This window comes from Heptranchias perlo, chromosome 29, assembly GCF_035084215.1.
Source record: "Heptranchias perlo isolate sHepPer1 chromosome 29, sHepPer1.hap1, whole genome shotgun sequence".
NCBI classification, from domain to species: Eukaryota; Metazoa; Chordata; class Chondrichthyes; order Hexanchiformes; family Hexanchidae; genus Heptranchias; species Heptranchias perlo.
Genome location: NC_090353.1, coordinates 35,268,323 through 35,289,194, shown reverse-complemented (window position 1 = coordinate 35,289,194; position 20,872 = coordinate 35,268,323). Strand labels below are relative to the sequence as shown.

General features: G+C 46.7%; 1 protein-coding gene across 10 annotated transcripts in view; it reads left to right on the top strand.

Annotated features, from left to right (window-relative positions):
• The window catches only part of slc25a42 (solute carrier family 25 member 42), a 49,581-nt gene extending 29,448 nt beyond the window's left edge, over positions 1-20,133 (top strand). For 9 of the 10 annotated variants that reach the window (XM_067968502.1, XM_067968505.1, XM_067968498.1 and 6 more), the window contains 4 exons: positions 7,778-7,944; positions 10,398-10,514; positions 12,723-12,874; positions 14,716-20,133. In XM_067968502.1, the coding sequence (XP_067824603.1) occupies positions 7,778-7,944; positions 10,398-10,514; positions 12,723-12,874; positions 14,716-15,041 (762 nt within the window). In that variant the 3' untranslated portion in view covers positions 15,042-20,133. Of the gene's footprint in view, positions 1-4,682; positions 4,877-7,777; positions 7,945-10,397; positions 10,515-12,722; positions 12,875-14,715 lie in introns of all 10 variants that reach the window. The other variant, XM_067968506.1, reaches the window with a different exon arrangement.
• The last annotated feature ends 739 nt before the right edge of the window (positions 20,134-20,872 follow it).

Sequence of the window (20,872 nt, the reverse complement as noted above, 5' to 3'; positions counted from 1 at the left end):
AGGCGTTCAAAATCGTGAAGGGTTTTGAGAAGAGTAGATCGGGAGAAACTGTTTCCAGTAGCAGGAGGGGTGGTAACCAGAGGACACAGATTGAAGATAATTGGCAAAAGGACCTGGGGTGAGATGAGGGGAAATGTTTTTACGCAGCGCGTTGAGATCCGGAATGCACTGCCTGAGGCTGGTGGAAACATTCAATAATAAATTTCAAAAGGGAATTGGATTTGTACTTGAAAGGGGAGGAAAAAAGTGCAGGGGAGTGGGACTAATTGGATAGCTCTCCCGTTACAACAGTGACGACTACATTTAAAAAAAAAAAAATTCTTCCATGAAGCACTCCGGGATTTCCTGAGGTTGTGAAAGGTGTTGTATAAATGCAAGTCATCTTTGTATATTTTTGTGGGTTCTACAATCTGTTGCTGTATCTGCTTACTGCCACTGGAGGGAGCTCCTTAGCTCAGTTGAAGTGCGAAATTACTTTTTTAATGAAAAACAGAAGTTTACTCATTTTCCTCTGATCAGGAACCCACTAACAAAATTGTGGGAAAACATGGCTTCGAAATGAGCAGTTTGTGAGACTTTTATTGGTGGACCTTCAGTTATGGTGCAAAATTTTTAATTTTAAGAGGAATTTTGCCCCATTTTTTTCCCCCCTTGTATATTATACGTAGGAATCAACTAGTGAGCAATAAATCAGGGAGCTCCAGGACCTTGCAGCACATCAACCGACAGCTGCTTGCAGCGTCTGCCAACGCATTGCATGCTCTGCTGTCTCTGTGGCCTTGAAGGACAACTGGGCTCTAATTATGTTTGTGAATAAGTTGCAAAGCCGTTTGAGAGATTTGCTGGGCAGAGCTGCGTGGGGAAGAGAGAAACAAAATTAATGTATTGTCAAACTTCACACATTTCAGTCCATGGGTTCAGCTAGTTTATGTGGTGTTTACACGGCAGAAGTTTGTATCCTTTCCCAAGGCGCTGGCTCACATTGATGCAGAGGTCTTTGGGCTTTGGGTTCCCTCTCCGAACTGGCCATCCTTCGAATGTGAGCTTAGTCAGCAGGTGTCAGCAACAACAGCTTGCATTTATACATAGCCGTAAACATAGTATAACTTTCCAAGGTACTCCATAGGAGCGTAATCCAGACTAAAATTGATACTGAGCCAAAGAAGGAGACATTAGGACAGGTGACTAAAGGCTTAGTCAAAGAGGTAAATTTTAAGGAGCGTCTTAAAGAAGGAGAGAGGGTGCAGGTTTATGGAGGGAATTCCAGAGCTTAGGACCTAGGCAGCTGAAGGTACGGCTGCCAATGGTGGGCAATGAAAATCGGGGATGTGCAAGAGGCCAGAATTGCAGAGAGAATTAGAGGGGGAATCCCTGAGCTTGGGGCCTAGAAGGGCCGATTCTCCGTAACTAGCTGGCTGTTCAACCATAGGGGGCTACACACTCGTGTTGATGCACTGCCCCAAGCCATTGATGCAAAGTCTAATGAGGTGTGTAAAAGGGAGATAGATACTTATTTGGGAAATGTATGGGACATGGGGAAAGGTTTGGGAATTGGATGATTAAATAGATGCAGTTAACTAAAATGGCGAAGCAGGCTGAATGGGCTAAATGGCCTGCTCCTGTTCCTGTTCCCATTACAGCCAAGGCTGATGTTATTATCATACAATGTTCAGCCGGAACAATTTGCAGCAGGGGGTGTAGGAGGGATTCTGATTCTAGGCAGGAACCCTAGCTGATTTTTATATCCAGTCCTAATCCTGTTATAGCACTCCTGTTGTCCTGGCTGAGATCAGGTTGGAGCCATGAATTAAGCTTGGGGTAGTCCTGGTCTGCATACTCCACGAGGTGGATGCATTTACCTGCTGAGTTATTGAAGCATCCCTTGGAATCAATTACATAGAATTACATCAAATTTTACAGCACAGAAACAGGCCATTTGGCCCAACAGCTCCATGCCGGTGTTCGTGCTCCACATGAGCCTATTCTCACCTTACTTCATCTCACCCTATCGACATATCCTTTTATTCCTTTCTCCCTCATATACTTATCTAGCTTCCCCTTATGCTATTCGCCTAAACTACTCCTTGTGGTAACGAGTTCCACATTCTAACCACTCTCTGGGTAAAGAGGTTTCTTCTGAATTCCTTATTGGATTTATTAGTGACTATCTTATATTTTTGGCCCTAGTTTTGGACTCCCCTACAAGTGGAAACATCTTCTCTCTGTCTACACTATAAACCCTTTCATAATTTTAAATACCTCCATTAGATCACCTTTCTAGAGAAAAGAGCCGCAGCCTGTTCAGTCTTAATTTAAAGAAAAATCCCCATTGCCTTTGATGCAAAGCCTGTTGATTTGGAAATCTGCCCTTTGTCTAGAAATTACCGTTCGCGACACGAGACAATCTTTCCTGTTATTTTAGTGGAGTGTTACCTCATTTAAAACAGAATTGTTAATCCCTGTGTTAAACAGTGAAGCAAGGAATATGTAAGAATTAAAAGTTCAGCTGCTAAATTGTCACCAGTAATATCTAGGCTCATATCTTCATGGAATATTCTGGCAAATTCCACACTCATGGCACTGCTGCATAAACATGTTTTGCTTGAGATTATTTGCTTGTGTATCTTTCACCTAGTTCATTTGGTAACCTCCTCTGCGTTCACCCCACTCACTCCCCACGTCATCAGTTAGAAGTTTGGATTTTCAGATTCAGCAACCCTCTGAGGCATATCCTGTTCCGCTGCCCGTTTACGATCACAGACTCGTCCAGCGCAGGAAGCCCATCGTGCCTGTGCCAGCTCTCTGATAGAGTTATTGATTCCTCTGCTGTTTCCCCATAACCTTTTAAAAAATTTTATTTTCTCCCTTTTAAAAGCTATTACGGATTCTGCTTCCAGCCTATTACTGGTACGGAATTTCATCCCGACAGCCCTCTGCATAAGAAAAATCTCCTAAACTTTCCCTTCGTTCTCTTTATACCCACTCACCGATCAATAGAAATCGTTTTCCTCGATTTTCACCGTATCAAAATTTCTGATGATTTTGATCTCCGGTTAATTTTTTTTTCCTAATGAAATGAATGTTTTTCTAAAGTGTTCAATTAACTGAAGCCTCTGACGCCTGGTACCATAGTATTGAATCTCTTCTGCACTCTCCCCATGGCCTGTACCTCCTACCTAAAGTTAGGTGCACAAAACTGGACCCAATATTCTAACTGTGGCCTAACGAGTGACCTGTACAAGTTATATTTTTGCTAACACTGTTGGGTTCAAATTCCGTTCACTCTTGAGTATCTAACTGGTCTCCAACACAACCACGGGAGGTCACGGGCAATGGTAACTCTGCAGTTTTCTTTTGGCCAGTGTGCTTACTCAGCACAGTCCAGAGTTACTGTTTGACTGTTCCTGGTTGGGGAGGGGGGTGAAAATCCTCCGGCAATTAACTAGAAAACAAGACTGCATCAAAATAACGAGTGATTAAAAGGAAAACCTGCCAAGACTGGAAATAAAGACACAGGATGCAGCTGTCAACAAGCGAGAGAGAAGACTGGTTAAAGCTTTGAGTGGGACCCTTCCAACAGTCCCATCAACTGCACGCGTTCCTATAGGGTCTTCAACATAGCAAGGCTTCCCAAGGGGATTGAACACTGTGCAGGAATTGGGATTGGAGCTAGGGGAGTGGTCGAGGAGGCTGTCGACAGAGCATGTTCGAGGGTTCGCATTCTTGCATGTCTCGCTCCTCACTTCCACTTCGGGGCTCTGATGATGCAGCATCGCCTTTCTGTGTTTACAGGTAAAATTACCCACCCCCTCAAGTCACCGGCACTGCTCAACATGATATAAAATGGGTCACAAACGCAGACTGGATACTCTACAAAATAGACAGTAGCTCAGCGAAACCTCTCGACCTTTCCTGATGAGATGTGGCTTTATTATTTTCGCTCGCCTGTTCTCTCTCCTGAGGGCGCAGACTTTGGCCACTACTGGATAGCGATCGGATGCAGCAGGAACTTCATGCCCCCTTCTCTTGCCTCAGGGGTGTTATGGCCAACAGCAGTATCTCTCTGTCCCAGGCTGAGATAAGCTTATTTAGCACCTAGCTTGTAGGGCTCAGTGCCACGCCAGGCATTCCATTAGCCATAAGGGTCGTTAGAGAGGCTTCGCTCCTTTGGACACCAGTTGCCTCCTACTAATGCCTTAAATCAGCCGCTAGGAGACACAAGCAGCCTGATCAGCTCCCGCGATGCACTGCTGGGACTTGCTGCGGTGACATGTGCCTAACGCAGCACACTATTGAGAGGGATACCTGTTCTTCATATTAGCAGGGTCTAATCCCTTTGTACTCCTGCTGACGCTCGCTCTCTAGGCTTGCTCATTCATGAAGGATGGTTATTTGACCGTGATATAGGATGTATTCCTGGAGGTTGCATTACATGACGCCTGCCTCCTGCTCTCCCACCGATGGCCAATATGTCCGTCCTTATAGAGCACCTCCTGCCCATGGCCAATTGGAAAGCGAGCAGACTCTTCATGACTCAATTGGATGATTCTTGACTGTCACTCAGGCCTTTATTCCCAACTGCAATATTTTTTTTATAACTAATACAAAGTTGCTCAAAGAAAATTTTTAAAAATGGCACCCAATTTTTTTTTAATGACTTTTCTCCTGGGTGTCGCTCGCAGCATGTCCTGCAGATTAATCTTCAATTCCTGGAGACTCCAGGACACTCCCACCCCTCCCAGAAGGCGATCATTGCTCGCGGAGCAGTACACCAGCATGGAGTGTGCACGTTCAGGAGGGAGAGAATTATGGATGGGAGATAACCAAAGGGTGCCTCGTGTGAGAAGACTGAGCGATTTTGATGATCTGCTCTCTGGTTTGTACAGTTTCTGTTGAGCAATCCAACAACTGTTGTTAGGGTTTCCGTGCTGTAAAACGAACCACTGTCAGTGAGGTGCCTGATTTTTAGCTGCAAACAGCGGCAAAAATGACCATGCGTTTTCAGAGATCTAAATGTGGGAGTAATGGGAAAGGGGTGCAAAGTCCCAGAGATGAGGCTGGTACCCAGATTCTGTAGCGTGGGCCCCACTGTAAATACACAGTGCACTGCACTCAACATTTACAATGGGGCATTTGTTTATAAGTTGACGCCATCTTGTGACCATGAGAAATACTGCAACAGCCTGACACTAATGGAACAATGCAGTAATAATACTTATATAGCGCCTTTAACGTCCCAAGGCGCTTCACGGGAGTGTTATCAAACAAAATTTGACACCGAGTCACATAAGGAGATATTAGGACAGGTGACCAAAGAGGTAGGTTTTAAGGAACGTCTTAAAGGAGGGGAGAGAGGGGTTTAGGGAGGTTAGTTTTAACATTCAGAGGCGGTTTGGATTGCGCCAGATATCAGAACTGGAAAAACAGCATTTGCTTGGGCCCTCCTGGTGTCCTGGCCAACATTCCCTCCCTCAACCAACACTACCAGAACAGAATAAATGGTCATTCATCGCTTTGCTGTTTGTGGGATCTTGCTGTGCACAGATTGGCAGCTGTGGTTCCCAACCAAACAGCAACTGCACTTCAAAAGTAATTCATTGACTGAGAAGCGCTTTGGAGCGTCCTGAGGAGTTTGTTTGTTCGTTATTTACACACGCTCTCAGCATTGAAAAATGCCCCAAGACCCTTCACAAATAGGCCAAAGGAAAAACGGTTGCCAAATTAGGAAGGGAGCGACTAGGAGAGGTGACCGAAAGCTTGGTCGAAGAGATTGGTTTTGAGATGTTTAGAGGTGGAGAAGTTTTCAGGAGGTAGTTGCCGAGAATAGGACCGTGACCCCTGAAAGTTTTGCCACCAATGTGGTGGGGTGAAGTTAGGAGGGTGGGAGCTGCACGGATGGCCAGAGTTGGTACCCTGCCTTTCCCTGGTGTTGGGGGCAAGTTGCTGCATAGCTGGGTCGTGCACTGAGTTTTATTTTGTTGCTATTCAAACAGATTGGGCCGCTCCACAGCTGTTGTCAGATACCACTCTGTTTCTGCAGCAGGAGGCACTGTTTTACAGCTAGAGGTGTTAACCAGATTTGTGCTCTGATACCAGGGTTAAAGGATTAGCTTACAGGAAACAAACTTGGCTTGTTTTCCTTTGAAGAAAGAAAGATTTTCATTTATACAGTGCCTTTCACGATCTCGGGACGTCCCAAAGTGCTTTACAGCCAATGAAGTACTTTTGAAGTGTAGTCTCTATTGTAACATAGGAAATGTGGCAGCCAATTTGTGCACAGCAAGGTCCCACAGACAGCAATGAGATAATGACCAGATAATTTTTTTTAAGTGATGTTGGTTGAGGGATAAATATTGGCCCAGGACATCAGGGAGAACTCCACTGCTCTTCAATTAGTGCCATGGGATCTTTTACATTCACCGAAGAGGAAAAACAAGGCTCTGCTTAATGTTTCATTCGAAAGACGGCACCTCCGACAGTGCAGCACTCCCTCTACTGCACTGAAGGGTCAGCCTGAATTATGTGCTCAAGCCTACGGGTGATCTAATCGGAGTTTAAAATGACAAAAGGATTCAATGGGGTAGATAGAGAGTCAATTTCCTCTGGTGAGGTAATCCAGAGTAAAGGGTGTACAATCAAATTAGAGCTAGGCCATTTAGGAGCAAAATCAGAAAGCACTTTTTTACACAAAGGGTAGTGGAAATCTGGAACACTTCCCCCAAAAGGCTGTTGTGTGGGGGGAGGGGGGGGGGAGGGTCAGTTGAAGTTTTCAAGACTGAGATTGATTTTTGTTGGGTAAGGGTATCAAGGGATATGGAACTATGGCGGGTAAATGGAGTTGAGGAACAGATCAGTTGTGATCTAATTGAATGGTGGAACAGGCTCGAGGGGCTGAATGGCCGACTCCTGATCGAATGTTCTTCATTTTTCTTTCACCCAGCCTCTGTTTTTACTCCCTGCACCCCCCCTCCCCCCCCCCCAAATATTTGGCATAGTGGCCTTGCTACCATTGAGCAGAGTGAAACTTGCCTCGAGACTGTAATCCTGGTCTTATTTCCAATTTTTGTTGTATTACGATGTTTAAAATAACGCTTTAAAGATCTTGCCTCGATTGAATCTTTTATTAAGTTTGTTCTAAGATTATCAGGCCTTAAATATGGTGGTACAGATGTGGGGAGGAGGAGAGAAATGCAGATATGCTGTCCCGCTGTGAGGCAAACTAGAGGGGGAGAGCAAATCAAATATCAGAATAGGCTCATCAGTTGCATTCTCACCCGAGTCAGAAGATCATGGGTTCAAGCCCACTGCAGAGACTTGAGCACGAAATCTAGGCTGACACTCCAGTACAGTACTGAGGTAGTGTTGCACTGTCATAGGTGCCGTCTTTCGGATGAGATGTTAAACTACACAGCTGGACATAAGTTCCCCCAGTGTCCTGGCCAAGCTTTATCCCTTACCCAACATCACTAAAACAAGTCTGTTGCCAACTACCTCATTGCTGTTTGTGGGAATCGCTGCGTGCAAATTGGCTGCTGTGTTTACCTGGACAACAACAGTGGCTAAACTTCAAAAGAACTTAATTGGCTGTAAAGTGTTTTGGGATGTCCTGAGGCCGTAAAAGGCACAGTGCTTTTCTTTTCCTTTTCTCTCTCTCTTTCTTTTTCTCTTTTTCTTTCACTTTTAACGGTTTGGGGTGCTGTGAGGATGTGAGGTTCTATATAGATGCAAGTTCCTTCTTTCATAACAGAGTAATTGTTATTCTTGCTGTTTGCCATAGGAAGTTGTGAAGCTGATTTACCACACCTATCAGAAGGAGGGCTTCTTCAGCCTCTGGCGGGGTAACTCTGCTACCATGGTCCGAGTTGCCCCTTACGCCGCACTTCAGTTCTGCTCTCACGAACAGTACAAACACATTTTGGGAACCTACTACGAGACCGAAGGCAGGTCAGTACACAGTAGCTGGACCATCACTGAAGCCGCCTCATTAGGGACCCTCCCCTGCGATCTTGCAGCACAGGAGACCATTCGGCCCATCCCGCCCGCACCAGCTCACCGATTGAGCCATTCGCTTGTTCCTATTTTCTTGCCCTTTCCCCAAACTCTTTCAGAATTCAAATAGCTACAGAGTGTATAAATTGTTTGTACTTGGGTAAAAGACTATAAATTTACAGCCCTGTCTCGGGATAGTAGTAGGACGGATTGGGGTTGTCTTATACACAGGTCATATCTTCCCTCAGAGGTGCCTTCCTTTTATAATGAAGTAATTTTGCCAAAGATATTGGACCCAGCAACGCCACCATATCCCTGCTGTGCTGGACGCTTCCAGCAATATGATGTTTAAATGGCAACTCTCCCATGGATGGAAATACGCTGATTGAAATGAGAGAGGATGGAGAGAAGGCTTTTCTGGATATCAGCCAGCACCGGAGTGTTGTAATGTACAAGATGAGGGTGAATGAGTTTTTTTTTTTGTTTCTCCTTCGGGTGTGGAGTTGCTCTACACGAACATTTATCTATACATTAAAAGTCTTGCATAGGGTTCAGCACTTCCTGTCCACAAACTTTACTTCCTGTTGTCGCTGTTTTTGGTCATGTTTTTGTACCTGCCTTTACCATTATAAATTGCTATGTCAACATTTCCTATTCAATTTTGCAATGTCACCTGTCATGGTGTAGTGGCAGGCTATGGCCACTAGGTGGCGGTGTCTCCATCTGATTCTCCCCACCCCACCAAAGTCTGTCTTCCAGCTCTGTCGCCATCTTGTATAATGATTAAAAAACTTGTATTCATTGTCTGACCTTGTGCAGTGCTATAGGCAATTTACTGGAACACAGTACTTTTAGATAAGATACTGAGGAACATTGCGCTGTGGTAAGGGAGGTCCCAGGGAGTGACATTTGAATGGAAACCTGAGAGGTGTACGTTGCTATCACCCCCCCCCCCACCTTTTATTCTATTTCTCCGCTGCTGCTCCTATCAAAGCTTTTCGCAGGCCGAAGACCCCAGTTCCAGTTGGTGAAAGGGTGGGAAACCTGGATCCACACTTTCAGTTTCCATTGGAGTCAAGAGAGCATGTCGCAAGACGGTCGTAAATGTGGGTCCCTAGTGCTGAGGTTGCATAATAGTGTCGCTGATGGGGATGCAGCAGAGCTACGAGCACCTTCAGTTTAAGTGTCTACATTGAAATTTTTACAGGTGCACTTAAAACAACTTGGGTAGAATCCACAAAGCCCATTTGATGCCATCCTTCTGCATTACCAACCTTACCACCTTCCCATTAAAGTTTTTACCATCCCCTGGAAGACGCAGACAGTAGCTCAGTTTAACGTCTCATACAAAGGACGGCACCTCCAGCAACGCAGCACCCACTTAGTACTGAGCTGGAGTGTCGGCCGAGATAATGCGTTCAAACGCATGGGTGGGGTTTGAACCTACAACCTCTGGCCCAGAGGCAAGAGTGTTACCAGCTGAGCCAAGTTAGTCTGCAAAAGGTGGACTTGGTGGCATTTTTTGCATTCCAGGCTTTGTTTTCTGAAATATGATTGCCTGTTTTTTGAGAATGTGGGAACTTTGCTCTTTGCTTATGTATTTGTTTAAAACACTGAGTACAGATGATGATCAGGAGAAACTGGAAGGAGTTAGTGAATGTGACAGTGTGAGGGAGCTAGTGGGTCTGATGGTGCGACTTAACATACCAGCATAACGTTCCTTTCTGTGCTGTTTTAATGCAGTTGTCAGCCCTTTAAATCGGCTAATAGCATTGGAGGGAATATTAAGTGAGTAGTACTGAACCAAATTATTACATACACCGAGTAATGGAACAGGCTTGCTGACACTCTGGAGGGGAGTTGATAAAGATGAAGTGGGGGGGCATGTAACTAGGCCGGCGCTTCGCTATGTGATTAGACAGAGGTCTGTACAAAATCTTTGTTCCCAGGTTGGTTCTAACCATCAGTTCTAAAGGGTAAATGTAAGCAATGAGGGTTAACCAGGAGACACTTATAAATATAGATGTTTCCCTCAATTACCTTTTTTAGGATCTTGGGGTAATTCAGTGGACTTGACATCTCCTGTGTTAAGAGCTGGATTATCCTTAAAGCTTTGTGGAGTGTGTTTCCTGAGTCACTGGGACCTCTGCAATATCACCCCAAGGAATGCAGCTGGTCCAGATGTGCAGTATAGGAAGTGAGGTTAGCTGGAGAACTTCCCTGAGGAGACTAACTCGGTTTGTTGGGAGTCAGTGACAGAGTACTTGATCTTCGGAAGGAATGGGATTGTTAGAATAAATACCTGTTTCCCTTTCTCTGCTTTTTTTGTGTCGAGCACCCCATAACAGTTGCAATAGATCTTTCCGCTTAATGTCCTTTTTACGTTTGTGTCTTTTTCTCTTTGCCAGGCCTCTGCCACCCTTCCCACGGCTGCTGGCCGGCTCATTGGCAGGTATTACGGCCACCACGCTGACCTACCCTCTAGACCTGGTGCGGGCACGAATGGCCGTAACCCCAAAGGAAATGTGAGTATTGAAAGCATCACCGCCCACAGCGAATCAGCGAATGAACGAACCCACCCTCCGTAAACTGCAGCTCGTCCAAAACTCTGCAACCCCATATCCTAACTCGCACCAAGTTCACCCATCAGTTCTGACGAAAGATCATCGACCTGAAACGTTAACTGTTTCTCTCCCCACAGATGCTGCCTGACCTGAGTGTTTCCAGAATTTTCTGTTTTTATTTTACCCATCACCCCCTGTGCTCGCTGTCCTACATCGGCTCCTGGTCTGGCAATGTCTCAATTTTAAAATTCTCATCCTTGTTTTCAAATCCCTCCTTGGCCCCCGCCCCTCCCTATCTCTGTAACCTCCTCCAGCCCTACAACCCTCCGAGATCTCTGCGCTCCTCCCATTCTGGCCTCTTGTGCATCCCCGATTTTCATTGTTCCACCATTGGTGGCCTTCAGCTGCCTAGGCCCTAAGCTCTGGAATTCCCTCCCTAAACCACTCTGTGTCTCTCCCTCTCCCCCTTCCCCCCCCCCCCCCCCCACCCCCCTACCTTAAGATATTCCTTAAAACCTATCTCTTTGACCAAGTGTTTACTCACCTGTCTAATATCATCTTATATGGCTCGGTGTTAAATTTTGTTTGATTATACTCATGTGAAGCACACTGGGACATTTTACTAAATTAAAGTTGCTATATGAACGCAGGTTGTTGTATCCATATCCCACTCGCCCATTGCCTTGTTTTCACCGAATCGCATTGGCTCTCAGTCCCCCAACGGCTCGAATTTCAAAATTCTTGTACTGTGTGTTTAAGTCCCTCCATGGCCTAGTCCCTTCCTATCTCTCTAATCTCCTCCAGCCCTACAATTCATCAGCGAGAGCGGGACACGGCCGCCGAAATGAAAATCGGGGATGCACACGAGGCCAGAATTAGAGGAGCGCAGAAATCTCGGAGCGTTGTAGGGCTGGAAGAGGTTACAGAGATAGGGACGGACTGTTGAACAAGGTTTTGGGCATCCAACCTTGTATCTCCTCCTTTTGCTCAGCATCTGTGTTGCTGTCGCCTCTGAAGCATCTTGGGATGTTCTTCTATTTTAAAGGCACAATATCGATGCAGTTTGTTGGTGAGAATCTTGTACTCTAGTCAAAGTTAAGGTTTAGTGTTGCCTCAAATTCATTTTATTTTTGTTGCAGATCTTCAGGTTTTTTTTTTGCCCCCACTGTTTCGCTTCCTAAATTGTGCTTTTCTTGTTCCGCTCCAGTTTCGTAATTGTCAGGTGTCCTCTGGTACCTTACCCAAGTAGCTGTGTGGTGGATACCGAGTCAGGAAGGTCTCGGTTGTCCCCAGGTCTTGGCGGAGTTAGTTGGTCTCTGCCAGTGAGGTGCTGGGTGTGCTGCAATTGGCTTCAGCGTTCTGGGCTAGGGAGGGGGGCACTCAGCCCTGATTCGTACCCTTAATCAATTGTCATCCGTAGCTCAGTGGTAGTACTCTCACCTGAGTCAGAAGGTCGTGGGTTCGAGCCCCGCTCCAGAGACGAGCACATAATCTAACTGGCACTTCAGCGCAGTACTGAGGGAATGCAGCAATGTTGGAGGTGCCGTCTTTTGGATGAGGCCGAGGCCCCATCTGTCCCCTCAGGTGAATGTAAAAGATCCCAGGGCACTATTTAAAGAGCAGGGGAGTTCTCCCTGGTGCCCTGGCCAATATTTACCTTTCAAACAATGCCACAAAAAACAGATTATCTGGTCATTTATCTTTATTTTATTCGTTCATGGGATGTGGGTGTCGCTGGCGAGGCCGGCATTTATTGCTGTTTGTGGGACCTTGCTGTGTGCAAATTGGCTGCTGTGTTTTCTACCTTATAACAGTGATTGCAATTCAAAAGTACTTCATTTGCTGTAAAGCGTTTGAGATGTCCTGAGGTCATTAAAGGCACTGTAGAAATAATATGTTCTTTTTCTTTCTTACTCCCATCTCGCGCACTCCTGTTTTTTTTTACCTATTTCTATGCTGTAAATCCAATGTTTAAAAAAATGAGTCATTGTCCAGTGACGTACCCACCAAAAATAATTCATTGTGTGCAAGATACTGATACACTTTGCTGATGTGACGGTACATAAATTGAAATATTATTTATTCAGTAAATCCAGTGGGTCATCCAAGATATCTTGTGCAGTGGGTTGGCCGACAGTGATGGTGTGTTTGTGTTTCTTGTGCCGACAGGTACAGTAATATTCTACATGTCTTCATCCGCATATCACGAGATGAAGGACTCAAGACCTTGTACAGCGGGTTTTCTCCCACCATTCTCGGAGTAATTCCGTATGCCGGACTCAGCTTCTTCACTTACGAAACGTGCAAGAAAGCGCACGCAGGTACAGCAGCAGCTCGCGCTACAGCGGGCCTCGGAGAGGGTGTGCAGACCGAGTGGTCCGTGGAGCTGGGCCTGCGTGACTCCCTGCCACCGCCAACTAACGGGAGGTTTCGCAATTTACAACGTAATTGCGGCTGAGGGAAGCCATTCGGCCCATCTGAGCTCATCCATCCAGAGAAGCCCTAACCCACCCCCTCTCTCACCCCTCATGCAGCATCTAATTGTTAATCGATTCCAGGGCTTTTGCCTCCACTACTCCATCTGGAAGTCCCTTCCATACATTCTTCACTCTTGTGAAGATGATTTTCTTAATATCAGTCTAATATTACCTTTTACTAGTTTGAATCTATCTTTCCTTGTTCCACTCGCATTTGAATTAAAATTAAAATCATAGGTTACCTTTTTCATGCCCATAACTATTCCATGTGCCTCTAAACGATCATCTCTCTTTTTCCCAGTTGGAGTCCCAAGTTTCTCCCGGCTTTTGCTGGCGTCTAGTTGCTTTTTGGGTTTTCAGGCTGCTCTTGAATCCTCCTTATTCTGGTGAACAGAAGGGAATCTTAATTTTCACCAAAGCCCAGGTGAAGGGCCAAGTGCAGCAAGGCTGAAAGGAATTGGAGCAAAGATGAGTTAAGTAAGGAGTTAATAGTGAGATGATGGCAAGCTCGGGTTTCAAAAGACTGGGCTGGAGTAGAAAAGGATACACTTGGGGAGGTGAGGGAGGAAATGGGCTTGGTCCTTGATGTCAGCAGAGTGTGGATGCAGAAGAGTGTAGGTTAGTGTATTTGGAACAAAGGAGTACAGAAAGTTTTCTGTACTCCTTTGTTCCAAATACACTTTTATTAACTTTTTGCCCCATCCTTTCTGAATCTTTGGCCAAGGAAATAGGCTGTAGACTTGCTGCTCTGTAGGGACTGTGCCTACCAGCAGATGGAGTGAGAGCACAACTTGAGATGACTCCCTGCCCGTTGACACCCACCACTGCAATCCTATGTGCGAAGTGCAAGCTCCCTACAATGTGTTACGATTGAGTCGTCGGAGACATGGGCCAGCATCTGACTATTTATTTTCAATTATATGTTAGCAGATCAACTACCGGAGCCTGTACTCCAAGGGCATGCATTAGTCAGGAGCTTTTAATCTGACACTTGTATGCAGAAAGGGTTAAATGCGAAGGGCCAGAAGATTAATAAAGTGTGGTCAACACATGGAACAGACTTTCAGATACACTAATGAAGGTAAAAACCCTGGACTCGTTTAAGGAACAATTAAATGCTGCAGTGAGGGCATTGTAGGGTCTTTCTGAATGAATCATAGAATGATACAGCACAGAAGGAGGCCATTTGGCCACCGTGCCTGTACCGGCCCTTTGAAAGAGCTATCCAATTAGTCCTACTCCCTACTGCCCTTCCCCATAGCCCTGCAAATTTTTCTTCAAGTATTAATCCAATTTCCTTTTGAAAGTTATTATTGAATCTGCTCCCAGATCATAACAACTCACTGTGTAAACAGATTTCTCCTCATTGCGCCTCTGGTTTTTTTGCCAGCTCCCTTAAACCGGTGTCCTCTGGTTACAGACCCTTCTGCTAGTGGAAATGTTTCTCATTTCTCCTTCATGATTTTGAATGCCTCTATTAAATCTCTCCTTAACCTTCTCTGCTCTAAGGAGAACAACCCCAGCTTCTCTAGTCTCTCTACGTAACTGAAGTCCTTCATGGATGGATTAAGATGGGCCGAATGGCCGTTCTCATCCGTAAGTATTTTGTGGGACTAATCATTGGGACAGGACGCGTGTGTTGGGCCTGTAGGTTGTAACGTACCCCTGTGTATGACTTGTTTCAGAGTACACTGAGAGGCTCCAGCCGTACCCCCAGGAACGGCTGCTTTTCGGGGCCTGTGCGGGACTGGTCGGCCAGTCGGCCTCCTACCCACTGGACGTGGTGCGGAGGCGGATGCAAACGGCGGGGGTGAAGAGCCGCAAGTACGGCAGCATCGCCGGCACGATGAGCCGGATTGTGAGGGAGGAGGGCCTGATCCGGGGCCTGTACAAGGGGCTCAGCATGAACTGGATAAAGGGGCCCGTCGCCGTGGGGATCAGCTTCACCACCTTCGACCTCATGCAGATTCTGTTCCGCAAATCTCAGCAGCCCAACTTCTGGCGAAGGTAGTACTTCAAGGACCAGGGGTACTGGAACCTGAGAACTGGATGAAAGAAATAATTGTTACACTAATGAGTGTCCAGAATGAGAATTGACTATTACTGGGCCGGTATTTACAAACTGGAGTAACACTGCTTGTCCTTGTGTGATACAATGGAGGTTAATAGTGCCATAATATCAAATTAAACTCCAGCATCCCCTCCCCCAGCACTGTTAAGATAACCTGATTTAATTTTTATCTTTGTTGAGGCTTCTTTAAGTTGCCTGCTTTTCAAGATAAAGTTGCAATGGGTTAAAATCGCACCAGAAAACCGGCTACGTCCTCATGCCAGGGTGTGAGTAGCTCTCCTGCTGGCCTAGTCGGTAACGGGAGTGTGTCCCTCGAGTCATGCCCACGAGAATGCCCCAGATTCGGTTCCTGATCCCCGGTGAGCTCTGTCGGTGTCGACTGGAGGTACTACATCTGGCCTCGACGTTAGGGAAGGAAGATAGGATTCCTGCTCCTGATCGCTGTCCCGTACGCCCATGGTGTGGAAATGTCAAGTGAAAGCAGGGTCAGGCTCGGGTGGTGCCTGTGTAGCTGGACCGATGTCTTCGGGAGAGCAGGAGGAGGAGGGGTTGAGAAGCCGGGGGGGCTAATAAAAAAATGCTCCATGATCTAATGGGATGGAACGATTCCAGGTGTTAAGTCTGTTACTGCACATTGTAGAGTTTTAAAGTAATTTATTTTTGTTTTTAAAAATATTCATACATCCCCCTCCTCCTCCACCCCAAAAATAATCTGATTACTGGAGACTGTGACAATTGGCGGACCAAGAAAGGTGTGAGACTTTGTGGGTGATGTACGAGGCTTTAACCCATTTTCTGTTCAGGTTGATCGAGTCCCTAACAAGCAGGCGTTCCTCTTTTATCCCTTCCGCAAAGAGCTCGCACTTTGTTTGACGAGAGGACTTCGACATCCCAGAAGTTTACTGTTGCTGAGCGTTCATATCTCTAGTCAGAAAGGTTCCAAGATATCACACTAATAACTTATTAAAAAGAGCTGTTTTTGAAGGTGAATTATCTTAAACGTGATTTAGGATTTTGCCTTTCACCGGCGCTCCTGATCTTAGCCTGCTGCACTGTTTGGAACTCTTCTTTTCCTTTAGTAATTTTGAGGAGGTGACGTCCCCTTTAGGGAGAGATGATGCACATCCCTTATGACAAGCCAGAGAGCTGCTGAATTGCACGCACCAGAAGGCCCCAGGTTCGATCCCCAGTTAGCCCACAGTTGGCTGGCAAGGACACGGCAGATGGGCTTGATGCCATTTAGCGAGGGGGAAAATTGGCCAATGTTGCTGTTCTTAGTCCCTATCCAGTGAGCCTGGCTGGAATACGTGCAGGAGTGGGCGAGGACACCGTTGGGCTTGGCTGTGACGCCCCCCCCCCCCCCCCCCCCCCACCAACCACGGTCAATTAGCCGGGCATTCATTGCCGAGGCTCTTAATTGGGTGAGGTTCCAGCGGGCACCTGATGACTCTGAAACTGTAGCCCAGCAATGAGCCGAGGACTTCACGAGGCGACGGGGGTGGGGAGAGGAGTGTGTGTCGTTATTTTAAAATCCGCGCACAGTATGAACTTCTGCCGTACTCCAGCACCCGGATGAAACACTGACCGACTGCACCAAAGGCCCATTAGCCCGTCCCTTGTGGATAAATGAATCTCATGTTCTTGCCATATCCCCCAGTCCCTTCTCTCCAGCAACGCATCTAATTGTCACTCGGAACAGTTCACACTGCCTGCTTCATTGTCCTTCACTGGGAACTTATTCCACCATTCCATTAGCTCTTAACTCCCCCTAACTTTGGTTCTCACTCCTAACTTCCTAATTTTGAACTTGTCTCCTGAGATTTGATCCTTTCTGCTTTGAGAACAATTGACTGACCAGCTTTTGTCAACTTCCTCCTTTAACGTTGAAGGTGTCAGCCATGGCTCAGTGGGTGTCACTCTCTCCTCTGAGTCAGAAGGTCGTGGGTTCAAGTCCCACTCCAGAGACTTGAGCATGTAATGCAGGCCGACACTCCCAGTGCAGTACTGAGGGAGTGCTGCACTGTTGGAGGTGCCATCTTTTGGGTGGGACGTTAAACCGAGGCCCAGTCTCGTGGACGTAAAAGATCCCATGGTGCTATTTGAAGAGGAGCAGGGGAGATCAGGCCAATATTTATCGCTCAATCAGCATCGCAGAAAACAGTTTAATTGGTCATTTATCTCATTGCTGTTTATGGGATCTTGCTGTGTACAAATTGGCTGTCAGGTTTCCCTACATTACAGCAGTAACTGCAGAAATAATTCATTGGCTGCGAAATGCTTTGGTAGACTGAGAGTTCTTTAATCTTAAAAAGTTCAAGCAGGTTCTCCACAAAGTCTTACTTTTTTTCCATTTAGGAAAGAAACAACCCCAATTTCATTAATTTCTCTCTTTATAACTTAAATTCCTGATGCCCAGAATTGCTGGTGCTGCCCTTATGAGTAATGTGCCCATGATTACTTAGCAAAGTTGGGACAGAGTGGGGAAATGGGACTAACTGGATTGCTCTTAGAGAGCTGGCACGGGCTTGATGGGCTGAATGGCCTCCTCATTTGTTGTAACTATTCTATGATTAGCTCACCGGAAACTGCACACCCCTCACTCGGACTAGCCCAGTGATTTGATAATCACTAAGAGGCGGTATTGCTGGATTGGCTCGTCCTACGGATTGCCAACTCTGGACAGATTCCTGGAGGTTTCATCACATGACCTCCTGCCTCCAACCGCCTCGCCTCCGGCCGTTGGTCACCCAACATGTCCACCCTCGCGGTGCCCCACGGCCAATCAGAAAGCGAGTGGACTCTTCATTACCCCTCAGTCGAATGGCCTTTTTTCCCCCATCTCCAATATTTTTATAACTAACAAGTGTTCAAGGCAGTTTTGTTTAATGCCGCTATGATTTTCCTCTCTGGTTTTGCTCGCAGCAGCGTCCAGGAGATTATTCTTTAATTCCTGGAGACTCCAGGGCAGTCCTGGAGGATTGGCAACCCCTGGCTCTGCCTGATGCAGATTATTGTGCAGAAGATTGTGTAATGTGTTGGTCAGTGCGGAGGAGCTGAACTCTGTGTCCAGAGGGACTGAGCGGGTAGTATTTATAAAATCAATCGCCACAACTAAAGACGTAGTCAGCCCAATGTGAAATTTCCATCATTTTTTTTTTTACAGTCACTTAAACAGGGAGCTGGGTGCTGAGGTTAGTTTGGGCACTAGCCTTTCGCCCTTGGGGACCTGGCTTGAAATTCAGCCCAGATTGATGGGACGAAATTCTCCTCAGTCTGCTGACTCTAAGGGGCTTGTGTGGAATGGGCTTTGAGCAGTCTCAATGCAGCTCCTGGTGGGCATTAGACTGCCCCTAATTCAGCACCAATTACTTATCTCCCTCTGAGGCCATAGGGTGACAGATGTTGGAAATTTTGGGGGTGGAGGTTGGGGGGGTGGGGGATAGAAATATCACATTAATACAGGTAAGGGTGCTCTTGGGGTTGAAGCTAATGCACAATGTTGGGATAATGTAGAGGGAGCTTTACTCTGAATCTAACCCGTGCTGTACCTGCCCCGAGAGTGTTTGATGGGACAGTGTAGAGGGAGCTTTACTCTGTATCTAACCCGTGCTGTACCTGCCCTGGGAGTGTTTGATGGGACAGTGTAGAGGGAGCTTTACTCTGTATCTAACCCGTGCTGTACCTGCCCTGGGAGTGTTTGATGGGACAGTGTAGAGGGAGCTTTACTCTGTATCGAACCCGTGCTGTACCTGCACTGGGAGTGTTTGATGGGACAGTGTAGAGGGAGCTTTACTCTGTATCTAACCCGTGCTGTACCTGCCCTGGGAGTGTTTGATGGGACAGTGTAGAGGGAGCTTTACTCTGTATCGAACCCGTGCTGTACCTGCACTGGGAGTGTTTGATGGGACAGTGTAGAGGGAGCTTTACTCTATATCTAACCCGTGCTGTACCTGCCCTGGGAGTGTTTGATGGGACAGTGTAGAGGGAGCTTTACTCTGTATCTAACCCGTGCTGTACCTGCCCTGGGAGTGTTTGATGGGACAGTGTAGAGGGAGCTTTACTCCGTATCGAACCCGTGCTGTACCTGCACTGGGAGTGTTTGATGGGACAGTGTAGAGGGAGCTTTACTCTGTATCGAACCCGTGTGATACCTGCACTGGGAGTGTGTGATGGGATTGATTCCATCCCCTAGCCTTGATGAGCTCAAAAATTTAAAGCCAAAATGCACCTGGTTCGTGAGCACGTGGATGAGGTGCAGGAGATAAATGACACTCACAGGACTGTGCCCCGGTCGGTTCAGGAAAGGAGAGAAATAGGGGAGGCGGGGGGAGAATTGGCAGGAGGTTTTTATTTCTTAAAGTATAGGAGATAGTTGATTCTCCTTTCATCCACCCCCCCCCATTTTCCCGCTTGTTAAGAAGGTTCAACCATTAAGTGAGCAACTTCGGAACATGGGTAGCAAAGAAATCCGCGGAGAAAGGGGAAGCTCCAGAGTTTCACATAAAGATGATGTGTTGGGGATGAGGAACTGATGAAAGTATCTCACCCCCCCCCCCCCCCTGCCGGCTTGAGAGTAAAGATTCCCTTGTACGATATTTGTGTATTTCATATATTTTTTCCCATAGCGCTGCCCTGCTATTCCAGCTCTCCGCACTCAGTAGGAAGTGGACCTCAGCCATGGGGGTCTCCGGTCGGTGAGAACTCTGTAGGGTCTGGTGCATGTTGCTGTCCTTTCTCATGTTAACCGGGTTAGTGACCAAACCCAAAAGGTGCAGAATTGGCCACAGTTAGCAGCCAGGAGACTTGGTACAGGCGTGCTTGGTATGCATGGGGGAGGGGGGAGAGAGGGCTAGTCCAGAACTAGTCATGTTTGACTTCCTTCGTGGCCTGGATTCCGGTCTGCATCGAGACCCAATGTGGCCCTTAGACTTGCATTTACCCATAAGTGACTTTGACTTGAAGGTGCTGAAATGTCGACAGTTATTTGAGTGATTCAGTTGATATAAAATAAAATTGTTTGAGTAAAAAAAAAGGCTTTTGTTTTGTGTTTTGGGCCCCGAGAAATAGAGAGAATGTTGAGATGTTTGTTCCCGTCCGCATCCATCGCTCTTCCTAAAGGCGTGACTGGATGAGATGCTGTTCCACGGGTGCTGGCAGTCATCCACTGGCACCCCCACCACTCTTGTGGCCACTCTTGGGAGTCATGATGTGGAGATGCCGGTGATGGACTGGGGTGGACAAATGTAAGGAGTCTTACAACACCAGGTTATAGTCCAACAGCTTTATTTAAAATCACAAGCTTTCGGAGGCATCCTCCTTCATCGCTCACCTGACGAAGGAGGAAGCCTCCGAAAGCTTGTGATTTTAAATAAAACTGTTGGACTATAACCTGGTGTTGTAAGACTCCTTACTCTTGGGAGCACAAGCCTAAACGGTGAGCGTCGGCCGGCTGTTTGACCGTGGGGTGTGTCAAGCTTGCTTCCGTCCACTGTGGCTCAATGGGTTGCATTCTCCCCTCTTGAGTCCGAAGGTTGTGTTTTCAAGTCCCACTTCAGAGACTTGAGCACATAATCCAGGCTGACAGTACAGTGCCAGTGCTGAGGAAGCACTGCACTGTCGGAGGTGCTTTCAGATGAGATGTTAAACTCTCTTAGGTGGATGTAAAAGATCCCACGTCACTATTTTGAAGACGAGCAGGGGAGTTCTACCCAGTACTGTGTCTTAATATTTATCCCTCAACCAACATCACTTTAAAAAAAAATGATTACCTG